At 51.2% G+C, this 27,219-nt stretch overlaps 1 protein-coding gene across 1 annotated transcript in view; it reads right to left on the reverse strand.

Moving 5' to 3' along the window:
- Nucleotides 1-1,730: 1,730 nt before the first annotated feature.
- Nucleotides 1,731-27,219, reverse strand: part of DIAPH1 (diaphanous related formin 1) — a 164,937-nt gene continuing 139,448 nt past the window's right edge. Inside the window, exons 25-28 of the mRNA XM_075131417.1 lie at nt 26,575-26,737; nt 26,255-26,390; nt 14,935-15,021; nt 1,731-4,702 (exon numbers count right to left, since the gene is read on the reverse strand). Coding sequence (XP_074987518.1) covers nt 4,539-4,702; nt 14,935-15,021; nt 26,255-26,390; nt 26,575-26,737 — 550 coding nt within the window. The 3' untranslated portion in view covers nt 1,731-4,538. The remainder of the gene's footprint in view (nt 4,703-14,934; nt 15,022-26,254; nt 26,391-26,574; nt 26,738-27,219) is intronic.

Consider the following 27,219-nt stretch of genomic DNA (forward strand, 5'->3'; position numbering starts at 1 on the left):
CAGGTGGTGGAATCTCCTTCCTTAGAGGTTTTCAAGGTCAGGCTTGACAAACCCCTGGTTGGGATGATTTAGTTGGGGATTGGTCCTGCTTTGAGCAGGGGGCTGGACTAGATGACCTCCTGAGGTCCCTTCCAACCCTGAGATTCTATGATTCCTGGACACCCCACGCCTTGCTAGAGGGGTTCAGATGATGGGGATAGCCAGTCTCGAAGGCACCAAAAATGCTGTGCTCCAGCTCCTCAGCCCTAAAATAGAACATTGAGGACACCCAACTTTTCAGCGTGGCCTGCATTAGAGGGATTCATGATTCACAGAAAGGGGTTCAGTCCACTCCTAGGGGAACATCCCATTAGACTGAGCTGGTTTTCAAGAGCCAGAGGTCTGTACTTCAGGTATGTCCTATATCCAAATCTACACTGCGGACAGAGAAGGCATAGAAGAGAGAACAAATCACAAGATGCAAAAAAAAGTCAAGGTCACAAGCATCTTTTTGTACTCAAAATAACTTTTATTTTTTCCATTTTTCGTACAAATAAAGAAGCCCTCATGCGCGGAGAGATCATGGAGCTGCCAGACCAGCATCCACTCACAGATTCAAAACCAAGGAAGACAACTCTCATGATTCTAGTGGAGAATAAAAGCTCTTGGGCAAGTCTCCACTGGTCTGGCCCTGGGGGTTTGTTGAGCCCTTCCCTATTTGTCTATCATCTCTCTGGGTTCAATTATTAGCATTGTATCCAACTGCCAGGCATTTGCCCATGGAAAGGCAACATGGCCCCTCCTGGTGTCATTTTGCAATGCCCATGCTATCTTGGAGCCTGCTGCACCCAACATCTCTGACCATACCAGCTGCAGCAGGTAATACACAGCCCCACAACCATTATTAGCTCTAAGATGAACTCCAGGCCCAGGACAATTGATGGAGTAAAATGCTCAGTTTTCTGCCACTACCGTGAAGCTGCTGCTCCTCTCCCTCTGTCAGGCTTGTGGACGGGGTGGCTGGCAGAGGTAGAGCCGTCAGTCGATGGGGTCAGTCCTTGTCTCCAGCAAACTCTTGGGGAGGTGTGAGGTTAATTTACCTCCCTCACTGTCTCCAGGGTGGGGGTAAATCCCACTGTCTCTGGCGACAGCTAGATTGCTTCAGTCCCACACTTCCTCCTCTCAACCCAGGAACTCCAGAAGCTCCTCTCTCCTCCAGTGAATTTTCAATCACTTCTTTTCTCTCTTACAAGACTGAATTTCCAGAACATAAGGAGGCAGCTGCCTCCTCCCAAGGTCCTGCTCCATGGTACAAGCACCTCACTAACTCAAATTTCCAGCTTCTCTCCAAAGTGTTCACAAATCACATAACTGTGGGGACCAGGCAGGAGCCCTAGCATGTAAGACTAGAATAAAATGAGACAATCAACTGGGAGCATGACGGAGGTGGGTATTAGAGAGCATCCTCTAACAGAGCTCAGGCTTACTGCACACTGTCACAAGTGAGAGCTGCTGAGTCATGTGACAGCAATGGGAGTGGGTGTATCTGGGGATCAGGGTTCCTCACAAACTGACTGGGTATGGGGAGGAGAGAGCTGTCCTGAAAATGTCCCTCTACCTCTGCTCCAATCACATACAATGCAGCTGGAAAGGGCTGTGGAGGACAGCCCACGATACCCTTGGCCATTGCATCACTGACAAAGGGCCCAGCAGTGTCATGCTGTTAATAAAAGGAAGTGGGAGGCTGAAAATCCTGCACAGTTCCAATTTTTTATTAACATTTCAAACCAAAATAATCAGCTATGATCACAAGTCCCAGGAAATACCTCAACACTATGAAAATGGAATGTTGTTGTTATCAAACATAACCAAAGTAGATTTAAAAATAAAAGTTGCGAAGACTCCAGTGTGACACCTTTGGTTTGGGGAGGAGGTTGCAGAGGAGCACAGACCCATACTGCTGCTCGGAGTACCACAGGTAACTCCACAGAAGGGCCTCCACTCCTCTCTTGCAGCAGTCTTCAATTCCCGTTCCTCCAACCTGCACAAAACTTCAGGGGAATACTGGATACCAGAATGAGCTAAAATCAGAGCCTGTTTGGGCTGGTTCTCCTTGTTAACGTCCCTTCTGCTTTCTCTCCCCAGAGCTAAAGGCCCCAACCTGTTTCCTTCCCTGAATGCTGCAGACTCAACTACCTTTCAGGCCCCATGCTGCTACTTCTCTTCCCCAGCACAGCCGAGAGGCTCCAGGCCCAACACCCTTCCTTTGTGAAAGAGGAAGGCGAAGAGTGCCACAGGCAGAGCATGAATGGGGCAGAGGTCCTATAAGCTGAGGACAGTAGATGCCTGTAATTCACTATCTTTCAAATGCAGAAATGGGAGCCTATCGCTGTGACCCCAGCTTGTGAAGAGCAATCCCTAGGAAGAGAACCTCCTGCAAGGACTTGGGCTGGCTGTGCCTGCAGCTGGGAGGGGCACTCTGCTCTCAGGGTCAGACACAACAGGCAGGGTAGTTACACAGCAAAGAGTGTACAGGGCTTGGGGCACTAATGTTGGACAGGTGCATGCAAAGCCCACCTGCCCACCCAGTCCATGTGTGCAGAGAGCTCACAGGTGCAATAGCTGCAGAGGTGTGCGCCTGGCCCAGTCTGCACTGGGCCTTTACAGATCACTCCGGCCACATCACAAACGTGACTCCTTAAATATATTAAATTACAAGAATAGCAGCACCTCAGTACACAGGGGCCCGAAGCTGGGCCGAGCCATGGGCATTCCCAGCTATTGCGCCCACTGACAACATCGTGAGGCATGGGACAGGATTGCTCCCCGCACCCTCTGCCTTGGGATGTCGGGCACATCTCTGCCCTTCACAATCCCAACACCACTGGGCCAGGTTGGAGCAGGAATGCTGTGAGCTGCCAGAACCATAGGTGCTTAACTACACAGTATCACACATCATCTCACACCAGGGAGAAGGGGAGACACTAAAGCCAGTGTTTTCACTCCCCTAATTTCATGCCCATAACAGACAGGCTCAGCCAGTGCACGAGTGAAGCAGCTCTCTGCCCATGGGGATGGCACCCAGAGGCAGAGCAGCAAGTAGGCAGCCCAATCCCCCGGGGAGGACAGAGAGGGACAGTGCTGTGCTGCAGGCGGGCAGGCAATTCCTCCATCCTATAGTGGACAATGAGGGGCATACGGTGCAGGGAGGCAATTGCACAAACATGCAAATGTTTCTGATATTTTTATCTTACATTCAAATTTCCTTTTAAAACAAAATCTGATACAAAAATAGATACATTTGCAAAGTGATTTCTTAGCCAAAGAGAGGCTCCACCTGTCTGTTGCCATGGCAAGGAGGGAGGGGAGTTCCTCTGCATGGCACAACACAACAGCTGAAGCAAGCAGCCTCGAGGAAGTTGGGGCCCTTGCTGCAGCAACACGAGGGATTTGCCACAAAAGATTGGAAAATCGTGTACAATGGAAAGAGTCCTGTGCAGATAGAAGTGCAGCCTGGATTCATTCTGAGCAGATGCTGCCGGCGGGCTGCTGTGAATGCTTTCACTCAGGCATGTGACACTGGGTGGGAGGATGTCTCAACCTCAGGCCACTTAGTGATACACAACAATACACTTAACCTTTATTCCTAGGCTCCAAAGCATGCAGAGGCAGCTACTACACCAGAAGCAGCTTCTTGGCCCCAAGCAAACACTCACCTCTTCCTGTTGGGTTATCACTGCTATGACATAATTTCCACAGTGGCAGGAAGGGCTCTCCTAAGGGAATGCTAGCAATAAATAGAGCAAGCACAGGGAGGGCATGTGAAGAGCAGGAAAGCAGCAGGTCCTGAGGAAGGCAAGGGCACAGCTTCCCACCTCAGGTGTCTAGAGAGCCCCTTTCTCTCCTAGCACACAGTAGAGTCAGGGCGCAGGATAAGGTGCTCGGTCCAAGAACACAGCACAGCAGTTGGAGAAGTAGAAGTCCAGCTAAATTTACCTATAAGGTTTCCTCCCACATACACGTGATAAGGGAGTGGGCTGGGAACCTTGAGACCCGCTGGAGGAAAGTCACCCGTGGAACTGGTGCCTTGGCTGTCCTGGCCCAGCAGCGTCCCCCAAAGTAACAAACTAAAGAAGTCTGGGTTAAGGCAGCTTGTAATGTTCCTGCTTTGGCAACACCCAATGCAGGGATATGTTTGGGTGGGGCTGTGGCCTCTAACCTCTCCATCAATGCCCCTTTTTTCCCAGTACACTCTACCATCCCCTGCAGGGAAGGGAGAGCTTGACCCAGTGTCTCTCACCTTGCTCCGAGCATGGCTTACATTCAGGTAAAGCTTTTTGCTTTGTAATTTGAGAGGCAGAAAGATTGAAGCCTGGAGACAAGATATGGAACAAAAACCATAAGGCTAAAGCTGGCACAAGCAGCCCTAAGAGCAAGAAGGAAATCAGACTGCCCCTCAGATCCATGCAAAAAAGATTGCAAAGTGACCCAGTGTATTTTGCTTCCTCTGTAAAACTCTTTCAGTCCTGCAGGCTTCAGCCCTAGTCTGGGGCCCAGGCCTAGCTTGAACGGCTGATCATCTCCATGCTATCATCATGGGCCCCTCCATCCATTGATGCTTCGCTGCTCTTTAATGCCTTGCTTGATACTGCACTCAACGCATCGTCTTTCATCAGCTCCGAGGCTAGCAGTGAGGTGACAGCACAGCCGGCTTTTCTCTTTGCTGCAAGAGAAGAGACTGTGAGAAGTAGCCCAGAGAAACCCTTATGCAAGCTCACTCTGGCACAGCTCACAACCCTCCAGTGCTGGCTGCTCAGAGAGAACAGGCTCAGAGGCATGGTGGGTGATGCACTGACAACCCCCAAAAATGCTTGTTTAATGCTCCTGAAGCATTCAGTGTTCCTAAGGCACCAGGGGACCCTTCTCAAAGGGCTACGGTCCACACAGCATCCAGAGTTTGAAGGCTGTGAACACCAAGAAGTGAAGGGAACTGATTAAGAGGTGGGAATGGGGAAGTGCAATATGGGATACCCAGGAGTACAGGGATGGAATTAAGCAAAGGAAAATCTAAGCTAAATCTCAGAGAACACTTCCTGACAGTGACATCTATGAGGCTATAGATGAGCCACAGGAAAGTGGGAGCCCCATCACTTGGGACATTTATAAATAGACTGCAGAATATCCTGTAGAACATGGTGTAGAAAACCATGCTACAGGCAGAGATATCATGGTTATAGGCCCTTTAGAAATTAATAGAATACTTCTACACTGGCTTGGCAAAGTAGAGGAGAGTAGATGTCACAGATGGGAAAGACATGCTGAGTCCACATAATCAGCTTAGCACAGTATAGGTCATTGGGCTGCTTAGTGTATGAGCTAGACCATTCAGTGCACATGTTCTTGGACTTCTCTGCTTCTGCGGTGGTAGCCCAAGAAAGCCAGTTCCCAGTTTCTGTCCCAGAAGGCTAAGCTGTGGGAAGGGGCATCTACCCTGAGTTAAAAATCACAGGTTAAGAACTTCAGAGAGTTGAAGGTCCTCTCCACACATTAGCATGGAAACTTCCGAGAACAGAACCAAACTACAGGAATATGATCATCACAGAACAGGCAGCTCCCCATCCCTTGGGCTTGGGAAGAGAACCGAAGAGAACCTAAGGGCTTTCTATGGGGGCACTGTGCTCTCAGCAGAGAAGGGAGGCAGGAAAGGCACAAGGCTGAATGGGGAAGGCTGTCCCCACTAGACTTTGCATCCCTCAAAATAACTCCATGGACATAACAGCCAATAGTGCCTTGCAGCTGCAGATGAGCTGTGGTGTCCAGTAGCACAACACCCAGACAGCTCTTATACTTTAAGATGTTTCTTTACAGCTTAAGGCCTGAGCTCAGTCAGAACATGATGCTCTAGATTTCATTAGGATCACGCTTGAGGCTCAGCCAAACAAACAGCTCTGAATTAGGACAGCAACTATGCCCCGCTGGGGGCTCCAGCACAATGAATGGCTGAGGCTGGGGCACAGTACTAACGCAGGGAGGACAATGCACCAACACCACTGATATGCAAGTTCAGACAGCTCCATACGCTGAATATCCACACAAAGACCGTCTCTCACACTCACTCATTAGAACAGGTGCACACAGGAGAACTCACGCAATCAGACACCCTCGTGCACTACATGCTGTTGCACGCAGTCAGACAGACACTCAGACAAATGCACACACAAATTCATCTTATGGCCCACATGCAGGCACTTTCTCAGGCCTCTCTGTCCAGGAGGAAATCTGTTGGGAGGAGAATGCAGAAGGTGATGCACACAGAAATACAGAGCAGCAGCTGAGATGCTGCCTTGAGACACTGCAGTCACAGAGTTAACTCTTTACAAGACAGAAAAAATAAATCCATTTCTAATGTGAAGCTTCCCATGCAGCCTCTAGAACAGGGGTGGGCAAAATTTTTGGCCCGAGGGCCACATCTGAATGGGGAAATTGTATGCAGGACCATGAATGTAGGGCTGGGGCAGGGGGTTGGGGTGTGGGAGGGAGTGCGGGGTGTGGGCTCAGGGCAGGGAGTTGGGGTGCAGGAGGGGTGCGTGGTGCGGCAGGGGGCTTGGGTGCAGGAGGGGGTGCGGAGTATGGCTCAGGGCAAGGGGCTGGGGTGCAGGAGGGATTTGGGGTGCAGGCTCCGGCCTGGTGCCACTTACCTCAAGCAGCTCTGGGGTGGCAGTGGCGTGCAGCGGGGCTAATGCAGGCTCCTGCCTGCCCTGGTCCCATGCTGCTCCTGGAAATGGCCAGCATGTCTGGCAGTGGCTCCTGGGGGTGGAGTGGGGCAGGGCAGGCGGCTCTGCCACACGCCGCCCTCGTCTGTGGGTACCACCCCCGAAGCTCCCATTGGCCGTGGTTCCCTGTCCCCGGCCAATGGGAGCTGCGGGGGGCGGTGCCTGCAGGCGAGGGCAGCGCACGGAGCCCTCTGCCGCCCCCTCCCCGAGGGGCCACAGGGACGTGGTGCTGCCCGCTTCCAGGAGTGGCGCAGGCCAGGGCAGGCAGGGAGCTTGCCTTAGCTCCACTGCACCACTGGGCTGGCAATCCCGTGGGCCGGATTGAAAACTCTGATGGGCTGTATCTGGCCCACAGGCCGTAGTTTGCCCTCCCCTGCTCTAGAAATTGGGCTTCAAACACCAAGAACAAATACGCAACAGTATGCAAAGGAGACATGCAACCAGCAAGCACAATATGTAACTACAATTCCCAAGTGGAGGCTCCCCACATGTGGCTTAATCCTTTTTTAGGGCCTCCTATAGGACCCTGCTAAATACCTATCCTCAATACAACACCCACTCAAGGCTTTTCCCTGTGACAGCCACACCAGGCCCCTGCTTGCACCCTGGTTACAGATCCTTCTCCTCTGCAGCCCCTGGGCTTCCCCTGATACTGCTTCCCTGGAACTCTCCTGGCCCTAGGTGTTTATCCCTGTCCCAGGACCCCACTTCCCTGCCTGCACCCACCCCCTCTCTGTTGGAGATTTCACCCGCCCAAGCCCACATCCTGCAGCCATAAACTACCAAGCCTTTGCCTGCACCCCAATCCTAATCACTAAACCGTGTCACAAACCTCCACTCTGCTTCCAGTACCACCTCTTTGAGCTTTTCTCCTGTATGCTCCCTGCACCACCTCCTCCATCCTTATCCCTACTGTAGCCCTCCAAGCCTATGCCTGTATTCCATTCCTAAGGCTTATTTCCATCACATCTCTCCCCACCCAAGTCCACATTCCCATCAGTTTCCCATCAGCTGCCTCTACCAGAACCACCCCCAAACCGTCTCTTGTCTCAACTCAGATCAAATGGGAGGCACAGACCCCCATTCCCTGCCTAAATCCTTTTGCTCAATGGCTTATCCTTGCTACAGACTTCCTAGGTTTCTTCCTGCATTCCCTTCCTAAGGGCACATTTATACTACAGCCTGAGCCCTGGTCTACACTAGGAGTTTACATCTGCATAGCTACATCTCTCAGGGGTATCAAAAATCCACACACCTGTTAGACGCTGCTATACCAACCTAACACCTGGTGTAGACAGCACTAGGTCAACAGAAGAATTCTTCCATCAACCTAGGTACCACCTCTCAGGGAGGCAGATTACTTAAACCGATGACAGAATCCCTCCTGGTGTGCTGCTAAGTGTAGATAAGCCCTGAACTACCTGCACCTATGGTCATGGGCTTATCTCCATCAGTCCCTTAGTCCACTGCCTGCATCACCATCTTACAGGCCCAACCCCATCACAATCTGCACACCCAATCCGCTGTCTACACCCAAATTTACAGGAATATACAGGCAAAGCTCCCTAGTCCACTACCCAAACTTCTTGAGAAGCAATGATTATGGCTGTGCTTGGAGAGCTCCGGTGGGGGGTGGAGAAGAGAAGGAGGAGGAAAATGAGAATAACTGAAGCAGTAAAAGGGTAGACAGAGGTGTCAGTTGGCTGCATTCTCGTATGATGGGTCACTGCAGTACTAGAGTCAGGATCACTGGACATGCTGGCAGGAAAGGAGAAGAACGAGGAGAGAGACAGCAAGAAGAAAAGCCTGCTGTGGCCAAATCCGGAGAGCAAGGTGACCTGGCAAGCCCAGCTCTGTGGGCCAGCCCTAGGTCTAAAAAAGGCAACCAGGCTGGGCCATGCTTCACATAGGAAAGTAAAAGGAAGAACCAGTGCAAGATTCAAACACTTCCCTAGTTACCATTAAAGAAGGCCCATTTCAATTCACTACTGGGATACTGCAGGACCCACAGCCTCAGGCTGCATGCGTGTCTCAGTCTCCTCTTCTAACCCTCCCTGCCTGCGGCACATGAAGGGTTACACACACACAACGAGAGTTGGGGAGGGGAGAACAACATGCCCATGTGTTACCCGCTCAGGTGTATCCTCCTCCACCTCACAGAGTGACAGAAGAGAGTCTGGCAAGAGGAAATAAGAGAGGCACCAGTCAGATCCCACTAAGAACACTCCTTCAGCCCCAAGCCAGAGAACAGACAGCAACTGGGGGCCTCCCCACCACTACCAGGAGCTCCTCTCTGAATGAGGTTTTGTACCTCCAACCATTCCAGATGGCCTATGTTGTATATGGCCAGTTCACACCTCGGAGCGAGAGAGAGAGAGGGAGGTTCTGCTGGGATGCCAGACACAGGCCTGCTGATGGGGACAGCCATGATACAGAACCCCAAAATGCTCATCGGAGTCTCCTGGCCAGGTGGGAGCCCTCCAGCCGCCTAACTGGGTTCTCACAGCTAACACAATGGCGGAGTCAATCTTTGTTTCAAACCTATCAACATCTCCCTTCTCTCCCCTCCTTCCTGGGTCTGCAGCCCAAACACTAGAAAGACTCTTCCAGAGAACGAGGCAAGAAAGCTGAAGCCTGCATCTAGTACACCCACTGCGACCACCAGTAGGTGAGCCCCCTGCCCATCACACATACTCTTCCCCCCAAAGGAGACCTTGACAGGTTACCCCTCTCTCATGCTCCCTCCTATCCCTTGAGCAGGTTCTCTCTATCATGCAGACCCACTCCCTTCCTCTCACACAGACCTATCCCCATCCTCCTCCTTCTGGCAGGTGTTCTCTCACACGCAGACCCATCCTCACATTCAGCAGGTTCTCGTTCACACACACACACACACACACACAGTTCTCTCTCCCCCCTCTCAAGTTTCTCAAGAACTCCAGGGACCCGCCTGACCTACACTCTGGATTTTAACAGTAATTCTCATCAGTCCTGCCACCAGTATAGCTATGGTACCGATGGCAGTGCTTGGAGCTCCAGTGTAGGCAATATTCCAGGAGCTTCCAGTGTTTTCCCTAGCGTCAGTTAACTCTGCTTTGAGCTGCAAAGGCTTGCAGCATGCTACAGGGTCAGCCCAACAGAGCAGACCCTGACTGTTGATGAGAAGCTCTTTGGGTTTCTCCCACAGTTGTACCATAAGTTTCCAGCAGCTCTGCAAAGGATCAGTAAAGCATTCAGAGCCACTTGGCTATTAGTGTCTCCAACCAGAGAAATTAGGTTCTTGCCATGGATTAAGATGCAACCCCCAGAAACAAAATGTGTTGTGGAATGGAGTGAGGGATGGCAGAGGAAGGACTCATTGCCCATTACTAGTAAGTTCCCACCTTTATCAAGGAGGGCCATCTTTCTCTCTGCCACAAGCGGGACAGCATAGACACTGGCTAACAAGGAGACGGGGCCACTTCTCCGCCCCACATGCGGAGGCCTTGTCTTGCCTGAGGAAGGGAAGGCCAAGCCCCAATCCGAGGCCAGCACTGGTACACCACTGCCCCCTTGTGTTGGGACACGGCCTTGGACACGTGGGCCAGACAGCAAGCCTCACTGGTGGAAGCAGGATTCCTGACCGATTTCTTTATTCTCTTAATTCTATCCCAAGCAGCAGATGGCCTGAGCAACATCATGCGTACAGAAAAGGAGACCAGCTGAGTCACTCAAGTCACAATCCAACCCTGAATCAATGAGTTAAAACCATGACTACAGGACAATTGCACAGTCTCACTGCAGGAGGACACTGGGCTATTATGTGCACACATCCTGCCAACTACAGTGGCCTACACTCCTTTCTTAACAAAGTAGTTGGAAAAAAATCCCTCTTGCTGACCCTCACCCTCCCCACAATGAGCCCTTTAAGCTACTAAGCAGAGTCCCCAGAGGCCTGTCGGCTTTTCCATTCCTTTACATTCTAGCAAGGAGCTGCTAGCGCCTCTGAATAGAGACAGCTGCCTCCAAGGGAAGAGAGTCAAAGATCAGAGCTGACAAGATTTACACACAGTTCCTCTGCTCTTCAGCTGCTGCAGTGAGCTAGGGTGAGGAGCGATATGGGGCCAGGAAATGCCCTAACAGCTCACATAGTGGTGGGGCGGGGAGCACATGTCCCAGTGAGAATGCACTGGTAGTGCTGGTGGAATACACTAAGTTAGGGTAGGAGATTTATGGGAACATATGGAAATGCAGCACCTGGAGAGTTATAAATATGCCCCTGGAAATGAAGACCAGTAAGTTCCCCCACAGATACAAGCTACTAATGAGACTGGCAGAGATGCAAATGAGGTTCCAGCCCTGAGTACCTCTGCATACTACAGCATCATACACCCTGATAAAGAGAGCAGAAGAGGGATCCAGCCACAAGCCAAAGGAATACCCAGGGCAACATGCAATCTCTAAGCAGATAAAACTGAGCAATACTTCTCATAGCCAAGCCTACATTGCCCATTCCAGATGGCTTACCCCACACTGCTCCCTGGAACACCACTCTCTCCTGGGTACCTCCTGAGCCCCTTATTGCAAGGTTGAAAAACAATCAAAGGAGTTGGATGACAGCACTTACAATGGGCCTACGTTCCCCTGATGCAGCTGCAACATCGTCTCTGCAGAGCCCCAGTCTATCCACTAAAGCTGACCCAGGTCTGCTCCTCTTATTCCTCAGTCTTGCTTGGAAATGTGAGGCCAGCTGCATCACTACATTCTGTCTAAGCCCCAAACTCTTCTATGGCATAAGGCGCAATCCCTAACATCCCACAGACATGGAGTAATATTCCCTTCCTGTTCTTACAGGTACTGAAGGGGAAATGCTCCTCCTCCTCAAAAAGAATCCAAAGCCTCCTGTACAGGAAGCAGCTGATGCTCCATAGAAAGCTGACTGCCAGATGGCAATTCCCTGCCTGAATCCATTGAGCATGCTCAGAAAGACCAAAGTGTGTGGCGTGTGCAGGCACACTGCATCATGGAATGGAACATGGGAAGGTGAGAGTGGGCACTACTGCATTGTGGGACACTATTCCCATTCGCCCTGTCACTAACTCATGCCCATGGTTAAGGATACAATCTGGTCACCGAGGGCACGGATTCCAGGACTAACAGATCTCCGTGACTTCTTCAGCTTCAGTCCCAGGTGGCAGGGCTCCCACTGTCAGCCCCACTGTGACCATAGCCTGATTTTGTATATTTTCCCCATGATTGTTCCATGAATTTTTACTTAATTTTTCCACGACAAAATTGTATCCGTGTCCATAGTTATCCCCTCAGTTTCTTCAGCAGCCACAGCCTTCTCTGCTTTCCTCACTTACCCATGATCACTGAGGACTCCCTTATCACATCTGAACTCTTTTCTCCATTGGCTTGTCCTTCAGAAAGTTACCACAAAGCCCCTTAAATTGATATCTATAACCCTCTCCTGTCCCCTCTGATATTAAGACAGCTGGCTCCATGGGAACTTGCTCTCTCTTCTGCACCTGGAGCGCCCCCAGGTAAAAAGATAAACTGCAGACTCTGAAATTCACAAGTCCCACATATATGCCCTTTCTACCCAGCTCAAGAGCTGGAAATCTCAATATATACTTCTCATTTGCCCTCAGCATGGCAGACTAATTTCTCTTCCTCCCTTATTTTCAAAGCTGCTGGAGATCTGCCAGCTCTCCAATATCTTTAACTGTTTTCTCCACTCACCTGCCCCTTCTTTACCTTCCCATTTTTCAGGGGTGGAAATGGCTTCTTCTTTTCTATCCCCTCCCCTCTTCCTCATACCAGAACCTTAGGGGTTGATCATTCCTCCCTCCTGAGATTAATTCACAGCTATACATGTGTCTCTGGTTCCCTCCAGTCATAATTCTGCTCCTACCTAAGAAACCTCTATCTGTGGAGGTAGCTCCACCTCTGCCTCCAGACCCTCCTCTACGGCAGTGGTTTTCAAAATTTTTTTTCTGGAGACCCAGCTGAAGAATATTATTGATGCCCATGACCCAACAGAGGTGAGTATGAGGGGTTTGGAAGGGGCTCAGGGCTGGGGCAGAGGGTTGGGGAGTGGAGGTGAGGGCTGCAGGGTGGGGCCGGGAATGAGGGGTTCAGGGTATGGGAGGGGGCTCTGGGCTGGGGCAGGGAGGGCGGAAGGGCATCAGGGCTCTGGAGTGGGGCCGGGGATGAAGGGTTTGGGGTGCAGGAGGGGGGCTCAGGGCTGAGGCAGCGGATTGGGGCACAGGCTTTACCTTCGGCAGCTCCCTGTCAGTGGCACAGCAGTGGTGTTAAGGCAGGCTTCCTGCCTGTCCTAGCACCGTGCTGCGCCCCGGAAGTGGCCAGCAGCAGGTCCGGCTCCCAGGTGGAGGCACGCAAGCTCTTGCCTACAGTCACCGTCCCCGTCCCCCCCCGAGCTCCTAGCAAATGGGAGTGTGGAGCCAGTGCTTGGGGCAGGGGCAGTGCGTGGAGCCCCGTGGCCCCCCACCTAGGAGCTGGACCTGCTGTTGGTCGCTTCCGGGGTGCAGCACGGTGTCAGAACAGGTAGGGACTAGCCTGCCTTAGCCAGGCAGCATTGCCAGTTGTATTTTTAACGGCCTGGTTGGCAGTGCTGACAGGCGCCACCGCGACCCAGTGCCTTACATTCCGCGACCCAGTACTGGGTCACGACCCCCAGTTTTAAAAGCACTGCTCTATGGCATCTCACAGGGTTAAATTCTTGGCCTTCTGCTTTTATCACTAATGAGAAACCTTCACTATCATTTCAGGCTGACAGAACCGAGTTGTAAGTTTCTCTCAACACTTCTAGTGCACCCTCCTTACTGTACAGCTGCTTGTCTGACCCAGTGAAGTTGTGGCTTCATCTCAGCTTCCTTTCCCTTATGTCCACTCAGAAGTGACTCTGCTGGACAATGGAGTTTTCTCAAACCCAACAGCATCTCCTCTCTTCCCAGTCAACTCAGAGGTCCATTCTCAGTAACTATGGTAAAAAGAAAAGGAGTACTTGTGGCACCTTAGAGACTAACCAATTTATTTGAGCATGAGCTTTCGTGAGCTACAGCTCACTTCATCAGATCACGAAAGCTCATGCTCAAATAAATTGGTTAGTCTCTAAGGTGCCACAAGTACTCCTTTTCTTTTTGCGAATACAGACTAACACGGCTGTTCCTCTGAAACCAGTAACTATGGTGTCATTCTTAACTCAGCTTTCCTTCACCTCCCATACCTATCTGCCACCATCTTCACAACAATGACCCAGTACACTTGTCCTTGCTCCCACTTCATCCAGGTCTTCAGGTTCTCTGCTTGGATAACTGTAGCTAGCTCTCTTCTTTACAGCTTCCACAGATCCTATGTGCCCAGACTCCAGAACACCCAAAACACACTGTTCCTGGCACACTCTCAGAAAAAGCAGTTCAGCTACAATTCTCAAACAATTCTCTTGTAGCCCAGTTGTTTCTGAATCTGCTTCAGATTGCCTCCATTTTTTAAAACTGCCCAAGATAACCTCATTGTCTCAGTCTCTCCTCCTGCTTCTAGTATTAGATTCCTCTTCTCCACCCTCTGGCCACTCTTGGTACTCTGCAGTGCCTGCCATCTGGATTCATTCTCCTTGTACCTCGCCACTTCATCAACTCTCCAGATCGTCTCAAATCGCCACCTGCGAGCATGCCTACAATCCTGTCCTGTCTCAACTAGCCATTTTCATTTAACAGTGCAGTTGTGCTTCACCACTTCTGCAAGAAAGTAGAGCCACCATTGTGCAGTCAGGAGAAGTCCCACAGCTTAACCCATGCCATTCTGGTGAAGTGCTGCAAAAAGCATTTGGGGAACCAAAGACAGAATGAAAGACACTGTGTACAAACAACATTTGTTATCGATTAGTCAGAAAAACAATTTAGGAGAAGCTGAAAAGGCCTTGGCACGCAAAGGAATAGCATCTACAGTGACACTAGTTAGCAGTGCTGAGAAATTTTTGGCTTCAGGGTATTAGTTGATCATTAGCTGGGGTCAGGAAGGAACAACATTGCACAATGACGTGCCTTATGGGAGTTTTTACACTTGCCTCTGGCCACTGTTGGAGGCAGGATACTTAGCCACAAGGATTGCTTGTCATACAGAACAGACCAATTCTCATCACTCTCTGCACCAGGGCACTGTCTCAAGCAATGCTTACCCTGGCGAGGTCCTCTCTTCCTCCGGAACGCTGCTCCTGACTGCAGGGCCTCCATCAGGCTGTCCATCACCCCTGTCTCATCACCCTCTGCAAGGAAAACAGTAAGTCAAATGGGGACATGCAGTGTGCTCGATTCATTTCTGCCACCTCCAGTCCTCCCTCACCATGTGTTGGATTATATTAAAGAAGTTCTGTATTAAAATCACAAATGAGTTTGATTCCCCATAGTTTAAATTCCAGGGTATTACTAATTAAGAGGTCTCTTGGTTTTTGGTACTGTTTCACTCCCTCTATGTGTGAAACTTGCAAGCTGCTAATTGTGTTAGTACATTCTAAGGCAGAGTCTGTTCTCAAAGCAATTCTCTGTAACAACAACTACTCACACAGAGAGAGACTCAAAGCAATACCCTGTAACAACAGAAACAGCACCCAGAGACTCCGTGCCCTTTTGTTGTATTCATCTCGCTTTGTTAACAATTGTGATTAAAATAGAGATAGAGGATGTATGTGGATGGATGCTTGGTGTGGATAATAACTGAATGATTAAGGAGGTGCCAGCCTAAGAATCCAGTGTCCATCAACTGAAGAAGGCATCAAGTGGAAATAACCAGAGGACCCCCGGAGGGCAGACTGGAATCCACCCAACAGCCTCAAGAATGGGAGAACCAAAGAACAAGATAACATCTGGCAGCACGGAGCAGTCAGGAATGTGCCATCCGCTGATTGATTCAGCAACAGCATGATGAAGCAATTCCCACAGACTGGCATAGGAAGAAATTCCTATAAAAATGGACTCTAGAAAGTGAGAACTTTGGGGTCTGATTCTGCAAACCAACTTCCAGGAGCATCAAATGAGCATCTGACAAGGTCCTGCTCCCTCCTCATGTCCAGGCCACCTGGCCAGTGGCTTGGCATGAGCAACTCTGAGGCTGGTAACTATGATAACAACCTTGCAGAACCTGTGTGTGTTTGTGTATGAATGAATGTGTGAATAAATATGAAATTGAATGGAATGTTATAGCTATAACTAACTGCTTACTATGATTCTTTCTGTATTCACAATAAATGTGGCATTTTGCCTTTTCCCCTTTAATAAGATCTTGCTGGTTTTTATTTTATTGGTATAACACATGTGCTCCTGATCACAGAGAATGACACACATGCGGGAACAGTGGGAGTGTGGGGACAACAATCTCTCCCTTTCCCCTCCCCTGCCAGGAGAGCAAACAAAGAACTTCTCATACCTTTCCCCGCCCCCCTACAGGTGTGGGGAGCAGTGAAAGAACCATTCCTTCTCTGGGGGAGGGGGGGGAGGAGAAAATAACTGATTTTTCCCCTCCCTCCACATGCACAGGGGAGAGGAAGCTGGAAGAACACCCCTGTGCCTCAATACACACAGAGGAGGAAGAGTACCACACCCCAGCACAGACAAGGAACGTGCTGGCCTCTCTGGAATTTTGCACAGAAGCTGGGGAGATTGATTAGGGCACAGAACTGAATGGGAATACACTCCTCCCCGCACAGAGAAGCTGACTGCCAAAGCTGCAGGGGAATGGCTTGCAGGGAAAGCCTCTGAAGCCACAGTCAGCAGCAAAATAACCCAGCAGCTGGAGCCTTTGAGAGAATGGAAAACTTCAGAGAACGTGCCAGAAAGGCTGTCAAAGAATCAGCTCCCCCTCCTCCCCTGTCTCAGGCATTCTCCTTGTGCCTGCCTGGCTCTCTTGTTTTCTGGTCCTCTCTTTTTAGAGTCTCTGATTATTAGTGCCATCCACGCCCCTCTAAATCCCTTCTCACTCTCTGTACAGTGCTCTGACCCCTCGGGAGATTAATCTGGCCTCAGCTGCTCTCAATCCCTAGCAACAAGCGTGTCACTGCGTTCACAGAGCATGTTCCAGCAGAGCCATATGTGGCACCTGTGTAACAGAGGCCAGGCAGCACCATTGCCCCCTCCTGCCCAACAGGTAGCCCTGGCCCAGGATCCAAACAGCAGACGAGCAGCTCAGTCTTCCCTTCTCCAGCTGAGCACAAAGCTCCTGCAAAGGACCCTATTCCAACTGGAGGAAGCCCTGGGAGAGCCCCACATTCTGCTCCCATGAAGAAGCAGTGTTCAGAGAGTGCAGAAAACAGTCCCAGGACTACTATGCAGAGTGCAGACACACCCCTAATCTCCTCCATTGAGATTACACTCCACGGGCAGCGTAGCAGTAGCTGTAGTTTTTAAAGGGTTCTAGAAATGGAGTCCTGCGTGAAGTCAAATGCTCCTCCCTGAATCAGCTGGCTGTTCCCCATGCACCCAGCAACTGGGGATTTAGCTGGTACCAGTATTCCCTTTCACTCCAGGACTGAGACCCTGTAGGTATGCATTTAAGAAGGAAAGCCCAGCAGATGCCCTCACATTCCCTGCCTCACACTATGTATAACAAGAGGGGAAAGTGAGCTTGGGAAAGTCCCTTGCATTCTCCCTCTGCCCTCTCTTGAAGTCAGTGTGGCACTGAAGGAGTTAACCATGAATGCATGAGCACTCTGAAAATCTGTTTCCATGACAACAGCTCTGGATGAAACCTAAATCTATAAAATCACATTGGAACATCTGTCAGTGCTTCTGTGTGCTCCAGACATACTGCCCACAGCGCCACCTGCTGGTAGAAACAACCCACTGTGCCTGACCTACATTCTCAGCACCAAAGTAGCTGGTAACAGTACGTTTCCAGAAAAACGGCCAACTCCAAACTAAGCTGCAAATGAAAGGAGAGGCACTGCTATACTGGGGTGCGACCCCTGGGGCTTGTGTGGCTACCAGACCTCTAACACTAGTGTGAGGTGTCCAAGCAGCAGGAGGGTTGGGAGCATAGTGATACAAGAACACTCAGCACTAGTCACTGGGGCTGTCACTAGCATGAGCATGGCACTTATCATTGTGACTCAGCCCCAGGGATGGCTGAGGCTCTTTCTCAACGGATCACTTCATTAGGGCTAGCTGCTGAGCACACTGCTCTCACACAAGAAGCCATCCCCTAACATGAATCTTGCTAAATTTTGCTGCCTTGAACAGCATTTTCTGGGGAGGAGATAGTGATGGCAGTAGGAAGTCATTGCCAATTGCATCTGGATTCTTCTGGTTTCCCAGTTCCTTATCAGCCTGCCTCTAGGCTTGGGTATCACACAGAGACTTCATTGCTTTCAATGCCCACATGAAGGGGAGACTGCATGGCAGTCCAGTAAGTACGCTGACTACACCCAGCATTACTATTCGCTGAGCCTAGATGAGCTGAGATAGGGTCCTGGATAACAGCTGCCTGGTTTAAGTTCACCCCAGACTAGACAACAAGAAAACTGGAAGGTAGGGAAAGCATCCTGAGGAACTGACCGTCCCTCCTCTAGCTCAGTGTTTCACAGTCTTCCTTCCATTGCTGCTCCTAGGCTTCCAGTTGTCCATGGAAACCTAAGTGCCCTTTACCATATTCAGCTGGCCCACAAATTGCACCCTTTCCTCACTGATACAGCCCTGCCACATCCAGGCTTTTGTTACCTCCAGGATGGACGTGTGTAACAGGTGGAAGCTTCAGCTGGCATAAAACAGTGCTCTCTGGCCCCAGGGCCAATTCCATGGGGTAGACTGCAGGGTACTCTTAGCAATGGGCCAATGGCTTTGGAATTTGCTCCCTCTTAAAAGCTAACACCAACCAGGGTTTAGTAGACATGGGGATTCTATACAACTCATTTGTTTAAGTTGACATCCTCTGATCCAGAAGCTGGGAAGGGATCTATTCCTGCAGAGGGTGAAGGCAGCAGTGAGATGTGCAATATACAATTAAATACGTGTCAGGAGGCCAGAGTACTGGAAAAGGCACGGCACTATCAGTTGAGGGGAGGTGGAAAGAACTCCTGGAACAGGCATTGTACTAACTGGTGAGGAGGGGTTTACAGAGATGCACACAGACAGCACTAACAATTTGGGGGCGGGGTGGGGAGAGAAGCTCCTGGGACATACACAGCACTAACTGTCTGGGGACTCCAGACCCCTCAGGGGGTGCACTAATCACTGGGGCCCTCTGTGCCTTGAAATGATGGCAAATGCCACAGATGTTTATGGAATCTTTTACAGCAAAATATTGACAGCATAACCTTCTATTAACATGCTCCTCTCCTCCTGAAATCAGAGGCTCTTGTGTTATGACTATAGCCCTTCTTGTGAGTTTTGCTGAGCCACTTGGACCTTGAGAGAAAGAGTTGCACAGGGATCTCTTCCATCCAGTCACCAGGAGGGAAGAAAGCAGCAATTTGAGTCCTCAAAAATGTCTTATTCACTTCCCACCACCTCCTCCACTGCTGGGGGGAAGGGGAAGAAGGGGTGGGGTGACACCAGCAGCAGCCCTAGAAACCTCTGGCAACTACAAGAGCCAGGGGAATCCAAAGGGGACATGATTGAAGACAGATGTGAAAGGAACATGCTCTTGTTGAGCAGGGATTGCTTAGTACAGGCCTCTGGCCAGGCCTCCCCCTTCTGCAAACTGAAACGTGCCAGGGGAGGAGATGGAACTCATTAACTTGTACATTTGCTTATTTTAACAATTTTCTCCTCCTGCAGCTCTCAGATGAGTTCAAACTTTATACTAGAGTTCAAGCATTCAGCTGCTGCAATGCTACATTCCTGGGCCTCCCCCGGGACAGTGCACAGACAGCGGCCCAACTCCAGAGCAAAGGCATCAGACAAGAGCTAAGGGACTAACCAACAGAAACACTCCATAAACCTAGAGGGAAACACTGGCACACAGCTTCTCTGGGGAGCCCAGGGGACTTCATGAGAAAACAGCCAGGAAAGAAACCTAGCAGCAACCCAGAAAAACGAAGAGCAGCCTGCTGCCCATCACTGTCCTGCCTTGAATGCAGGGGCTCAAACATCCCAGCTTCTTTGGAGGGTGAGAGGGAGAGAAAGGAGGAGGAGAGAGCATGACAGTGTTACAGATGAAACAGTTGGCAAAAAGTAAACAAAAGATTGAGCTGGGAAGATGCTGAGGTGGGGTGGGGATCCCTCTCTGATGAGAGCTGCGGCACAATTAACCCTAGAAGACACTGAACATGCGCTTAGAGGGCTGGAAAATTTGTCTGGGGAAAGCCACCCTGAGATCTCATGGTCCACGAATTCATGTCTTCAGTAGAGCAGCAGTGAGAGTTCACAGTGATCAACACAAGCTCTGCGACAGGATTTGTTTGCTTGAAGAGCCCAAGAAGCTGGGAAGGATTGCAAGTGAGCCTGTCGGGCATTTTACTGCACGCAAATTCCCACAGGCAGAAGGAGGGGATAAGTTTCAGGAAATCATGTGAGAGGCAGGAAATCAATGGAAAAGAGCTGTAACTGAGTCCATATGCTGTAACAAAGGAATGTGTCTAGTAGAATAGAGCAGACTATGCCTGTTAATGAGGAAGCCCCTGCTGTGGGGCAGCTCCTAGAGAGGGCAGTTATTTGTTGGGCTAGAGCACTTAACAGAAAACCTGCATGAGCCTCTTGGTTCACAGACTGGCCACCCTGGTATAGAGTAAAGGTTTGTAGATGGGGTGACAAATGGGTTAAGAATGAGAAGGTCACTGTAAACAGCATATGGCCACTGCATAGAGTGTCACTCAACTGCATCTCAGGGGCTGGTCTTTCCAGGGCTGTGTCTGGCCTAGCAACATATGCCAACAACCATGTAATTAGACATCTCATTAATATCCTCATGATCATCTAACAGAGGGTCAAGGAGATAGCTGGTGAAATACCTACTGTATTACACAATGGGATAAGAAACTGGATGAAGCACCAATGAAACGGACTTGAGGATTCAATTTTAGCGTATTAATACAAAGGTGGGGACTCTTTTTTCACCGGTAACAAAGGCAGCTGACAGGTTCGAGTGCAGCAGATGGCTATGGTTCTGGGACAGCAGATCCGGACAGAGGTAACTGCAGCGGGCTGTATGAAGAATCAGCAGTATGCTGAACCAGTGTTGGTGAGGCCTCACTGAGGCAATGAGAATAACCCACACTCTGTCTTGTTTCACCTTTAGAAGGACTCTGTGGATAAGCGGTACAGGTGGAAAGGTGTACATTAACACTCCCGACCATGGGATCAGGAAGGTGTCTGACAGGGAACCCTCGTCCTCGCTGTATAGGGAGCAGAACACTTGGCACTCCCTGTTCTGCCTGGATGCAAACAGGTCCAACTGGGGAGTCCCCGACCGTCGGAAGATCAGGTCAATCACCTCTGGATGGAAGGACCACTTGTGGCAAGAGAAGAAGGTCCTGCTAAGGCGATCTGCCAGGACATTCCTGGTTCCAGGTAAGTGAGCGGCCACCAGGTGAATGGCATTCTGCACACAAAGGTCTCAGAGGCTGAGTGCCTCTTGACACAGGACCAAGGACCTGGCGCCACCCTGCCTGTTGATGTAGTACATAGCGGCTGTATTGCCCATGAGGACCTGCACCACCTTGCCTGTTAGGTGGGGCAAAAAAACCTGGCAGGTCAGGCGCACCACCTTGAGCTCCCTGATGTTGAAATGAAGAGCTAAGTCGTGCTGCATCCAGCACCTTGGGTGCAGAGCTCACCCAGGTAGGTTCCCCAACCTAGATCTGACACCTCCGAGACATGGGTGGGAGACGGTGACAGGGGCACAAAGGAAACTCCCTACAGCACTGCCTTGGGATGGATCCACCAGTTCAAGGACAAGAGGATGTGGTCCGGCACTGTGACCACTCGGTCTAGGGGTTGCCTGCTGGGAACGTAGACCGTTGTCAGTCACGTTTGCAGGGGTCACAGATGAAGCCGGGCGCGCTTAACCACATACATGCACGCTGTCATGTGGCCCATCAGCCGCAGGCAAGTGTGGGCCGTGGTGATCGGATGTCTCCTCACGTGGACAATGAGATCCACATTGGCCTGAAAGCGTGCTTCCAGAAGGAAGGTACTGGCTCGTGTGGAATCGAGAACCGCTCCGATAAACTCTATGCACTGGACTGGCCTCAACATGCACTTTTCTGTGTTTATTAACAAGCTCAGATCATTGTAGGTGGAGTGTACCAGATCAAGGCTTCTTCACACCTGTCCCGGAGACCTGCCCTTGATGAGCCAGTGTTGGTGAGGCCTCACTGGCGCAATGAGAATGACCCATGCTCTGTCTTGCTTCACCTTTGGCAGGACTCTGTGGATAAGCGGTACAGGTGGAAAGGTGTACATTAACACTCCTGACCATGGGATCAGGAAGGTGTCTGACAGGGAACCCTCATCCCCGCTGTATAGGGAGCAGAACACGTGGCACTTCCTGTTCTGCCTGGACGCAAACAGGTCCAACTGGGGATCTGGGAAGATCTGGACCCCCTGATGTTTGAGACAAGCCGCTACTGGCCATGCATTTTGTGAACACCGTAGGGGCTAAGGACAGGCCAAAGGATAGCGCTGTGAACTGAAAGTGGTGCCCCACCACTATAAAATGCAGGAACCATCTGTGTCCTGGGAATATGGAGACATGGATGTAAGCATCCTTTAAGTCAAGAGCGGCGTACCAGTCCCCCGATTCAGGGAGGGGATAATGGAGGCCAGAGAGACCATGCAGGACTTCAACTTCTTGAGAGACTTGTTGAGGCCATGTGGGTCCACGATGGGTCTGAAGCCCCCTTGGCCTTGGGGATTAGGAAGTAACGGGAGTAGAATCCTCTTCCTTTCATGTCCCGAGAAACCACCTCCACAGCCCCCAACTGCAGGAGCTTTTCAACCTCCTGAACCAGGAGTTGCTCATGAAAGGGGTCCCTGAAGAGGGATGGAGAAGCAGGGGGATGGGAAGCAGGGGTATCCATAAACTGCAGGGTGTAGTCCCGAGCTACTATGTCCAGGACCCAGCGGTCCGAGGTAATCTGCAATCAGGCCGAGTGGTAGGGAGAAAGGCGACTGAGGAAAGAACGGGCAAGATCCAGCCGGCAGACTGGGGCGTCGCTCTCGAGTGCACCCTCAAAATGATCGCTTTTGGCCCCCCAGGTGCTTAGCGGGTCCGGGTTGGGCCGGCGATAGAGAGGAGGAAGGACCACGGTGGCTAAACCCAGTGTCCCTTCTCCTTGTAAATCCCTGCTGAGCTTGCCAAGGCCTCAGTGCTGGCAGAGACCAGAATGGCTTTCTGGCCACCTGTGGGGTGTGCATACCCAACGAGCGAAGGGTAGCCTTAGCGTCCTTCAACCTGTGAAGCCTGGCGTCCGTTTGATCGGAGAAGAGCCCAACTCCGTTAAAGGGGAGGTCCTAAATTGAGGCCTGCATCTCCTGGGAGAGGTCCACCGTATGGAGCCAGGAGCTGCGTCGCACAACCACCGCTGATGCGACCACCGTTGCTGCTGAGTCTGCCGCGTCCCATGCCATTTGCAGGGAGCATCTGGCTGCTGTAGTCCCTTCCTCCACCAGGGTATCGTCGCCCGGAATTGTAGGCTAGCAGTTGAATACATTTTTCTGCCAAATAAATCAAGTTTTTTGGCTTCTTTATTCTTGGGAGTAGAGGCGGTGGGGACCTGCTTGTCCTCTTCATTGGCCGCAGACACAACCAGCGAGTCCAGGGGTGGGTGACTATAAAGGTACTCAAAATCCTTTGCTGGCACAAAATATTTTTTCTTGGACTATTTTGAGGTGGGTGGGATGGGGTCTGCCACAGTGATCTGGCAAGGCCTCCATCGTGTAAGGGCAAGGTGACCAGGGCGGGCATGGAGGCCGAGAGGACATTGAACAGGGTGTCCTCCTGCTCAGTCATCTCCTGCACTTCCAGCCCCAAGTTCTCAGCCACCCGCCTGAGAAGACCTTGGTGCTCTTTAAAGTCATCCGGGGAGCTGGCCCTGGAAGGTTCCGCGACTGCTCGTCCAGGGAAGAGGAGGCAGCCCTGGCCACCGGTGGTGTTGCTGGGGGCTTGGCCGCTGCTGGAGAGGGAGGTTTGGGGGTGGGCACTGAGTCCTCTACCCCAACCTCAGAGAGCTTCTGGTACCAGGCCTGGTGCCATCGATCTCCGCTCTGACATGGCCACTGATGCGTGCTGAGAAGGGGGCATTGTCATCACCAGAACGTCCCATGCTCCCCAATATGGTCACTGTGGTGCCGGGGATGGCAGGGCAGTTTCTGGTGTCCAATCCCGTTGCAAAGACTGTGGTGATGGGCTGAACTGGACCTCCGTGCCAGGGGAACCACTCTCTGGCGACCAGGGAGGAGCTGTCAACGCCTGGGTTTGCTTGCTAGTCATAGCTACCTGTGAGCGCTGACCAGGCGTAAGCAACCGGTAGCTATACTAGGGGGAGCAGTCCTGGAGCTGGGGAGATCACCATTGGGGAGAACCGCGTTGCGGAGACTGGTAACACAAGTGGGAGCAGTCCCACGGCGCTGGTGACTGTGACTGACATATAGACGCGGATCAGTGATAGGGCGAACAATGTCGGTCATAACATGGGAAACATCAACCCTATACTGGGGAATAACGTCCGGGGGAGGGTTTGGGTGACCGACGGCACGGTTGCAACCTGCCACGGGATTGCTTATCTGGCGATCTGCAGTGCTCCCCCGCCCCCGGAGGGGTCTTAACAGCTGGCTTGCTCTCTCGGGGAGCCTTAGTCTGGACCTGCGACACTGGAGACATCACAAGAGCAGGTGGAGACCTGTGCTCTCTCTGCTCCTGGGTCTGGGATGACGACAGTGCAGGTAGGGTGGTGGGTCCCATACCACTCACCAGAGTCCGTGATGGACCTTTAATGGGACTAAGAGCCCCAGCCACGGAGGCATGCTCACACTGCTCTGGAGAAGGCTGGCGGATAGGCCCAGTGCCTCTACTGGATGACCCGTGGGCCTTCTTGCTCGGTGTTGGTGTTGCTCGCTTCTTCGCCTTCTTCTTTGGCACCGGCGACAGTGAACGGTGCTGAGAGGACCCGGGTGCCGGCAGCGCACTGTGCAGAGAGGCCGAAGTACTCGGTATGGCCTGCACACAGGGCTTGAAAGCCGGACGGAGAGCGGACTCCGTCAGGAGGGCTCTGAGGTGAATGTCCCTCTCCTTCTGGGTGTGAGACGGAAAGTTCTTACCGATTCAGCAACACTCCTTTATGTGATTCCCCCAAGCATCTAAGGCAGCTGTTGTGGGGGTCACTCACAGACACAGGCCTACCACAGACCAAACAGGATTTAAACCCTGGAAGTCCCAGCTGGGACCCTAGCTAACAGCTAACTACGCTACTTAACTACTTAACACTAACTACAATTAAACAAAGGACCGAAGTCCAATGGAAAAACACTGCTAGCTCTTGATAAGCAAGAGAGAGGCGCTCCAACTGACCACCATGGGTGGTAAGAAGGAACTGAGAGGGCGTAGGCCAGCAGTGCCTAATATACCGTGGCACGGGCGCGGCACACTAGAGGGCGCTACAGTTGGCCCTACGGGTACTGCTAAGGCAAAAATCTCCAACAGCCGCACACGTGGGCATGAGCACACCTAGAATGCAATGGACACAAGCAAGCACTCAAAGAAGAAATTAAATGACACTCCCAGGAAGTGGCTCTCAAAGCTGTGGCCCACAGAGCCCTTCCTGCTGCTTTGCAGCTCGAAGCTGCAGATTGAGGTGGGGGTGGCGCCATGGCCTTGGAAGTTATTGCTGTTTTACAAAGTGATCAGCAGAATCATTCCACATGCCGTTCTGCGTCCAGTCTGAGGTACTTTATTAAATGGGCATGTAACAGTTCTGAAGAAGGCCAGCAAATAGCTACCAATAGATCAGCGGTCTGGAGGTCCACAGCTAGGAGGACAGACTGGCGATCTTAGTTTTCAATTTAGAGAATAGGTGTCTAGGGGAAGGGGGAGAATCTTACTGCTGCTGTGTAAAGTACAGTGGACGCCAATCTGGAAATGAGAGAGAGCAGAGCTCTTCTTCCTTTATCTACCAGCTGTCCCAAGAGACCGAGGGGAGAGACAGCACAGGATAGGAATACAGGAATTCCCTCCCCTTTTGTTCAGTGCCTCTCCCTGTGCCACGTAATTTGCCACATTTGACATAGGTGGTAAGCTCCTCAGCTCACTCTTTTTGGTCTGTGAAGAACTCTGCAATGCTATGGGGATGTATAAATCAGCATAAACCCAAAGCGTTCACACAGAAACATTCACTATGCTTAGTCAGAGGACCTCTCCATGTGCTGAGCTGTCTCCATCACTGAGACCCCAACCAGGGGCCCAAAGCCATTTCCCTTTTCTCTTGCACCTTACAACCCACAATATAGCTACAGCTTCACATTCAGACCAGAACCTCTACTGCCCCTCACTTATCACCATACTGCCTCTAGTACCTGCATTCATGTCTATCAGCTGCTCTCTCTTCTGCTGCTTCTCCAGTCTTTCCTTCTCAGCTTTCTCCTTCGCCAGTTTTGCTCGGCGCATCTTCTCCTCTGTCTCACGCCGCTTCTGATTCTCCTTGGCAGATTGCTGCAAATGAGAAAAACAGCTATTTGGGCGACTGATGATGCAAAGGTCTGAGAGGGGCGTAACTGTACAGACAGAGTTACTTTCCCAGTAGGAAAGGATGAGAAAAGATCACACCAGGGCTAGGTGCACAGGATGGAATGGTCTGAGCTAAGTGGTAGGATGAGGAAAGGGTCCCTTGGCTCACCAGAAACATGTTCCTGAAGTTGTGCAGATCCATGAAGAACTCCTCAATGGATATTTTCTTGGGATCAAACAGGAAGTACTGGCCCATCTCCTTAAAAAGGTTCTCCATATTTGAGTGCATCATTCGCAGCTTTTCATACTGCTCCTGAGCATCCTTCACAAAGATGTGAAATCTGAGAGTCAAGGATTAAAATCAGCTGCTCTGTGGAAACACAGGGGTGAGGGATAGTGTGTGCATGTACCAGAATTATCTGGTTAACCAATTGGCTCTTCTCTAGCTTGCAAGATTCCTCTGACAGCATAGAGAACTTCCCCTCCAACTGCAGTGATCCCCAGCATACTCATCTGGGTGCACCCCAGTATTCCCTGCTCAAGAGGTCAAGGGTTCAGTGTCTTATGTTAAAGGGGGAGGAGGAAGGGCTAGGTGTGAATATGCATGGCATGCACTGGACTTCCCACAGCACACTCCTGCCAGGGATTCCCTTACAAAGGGAGACCTTACAGTGCACCAGTGCTGCTCCTTCTGTATGGCCCCTACTACCTGTGATGTTCCCCTCTGGTGTTATCTGGACCGGTGATCTGCTAGGTCACTCCAATCCTTGACTCTGGGAGCCAGGCTTACCCTGCTCTGATGTGAGAACCCTCA

This window comes from Caretta caretta, chromosome 8 (assembly GCF_965140235.1).
Source record: "Caretta caretta isolate rCarCar2 chromosome 8, rCarCar1.hap1, whole genome shotgun sequence".
In the NCBI taxonomy this organism is placed as follows: domain Eukaryota; kingdom Metazoa; phylum Chordata; order Testudines; family Cheloniidae; genus Caretta; species Caretta caretta.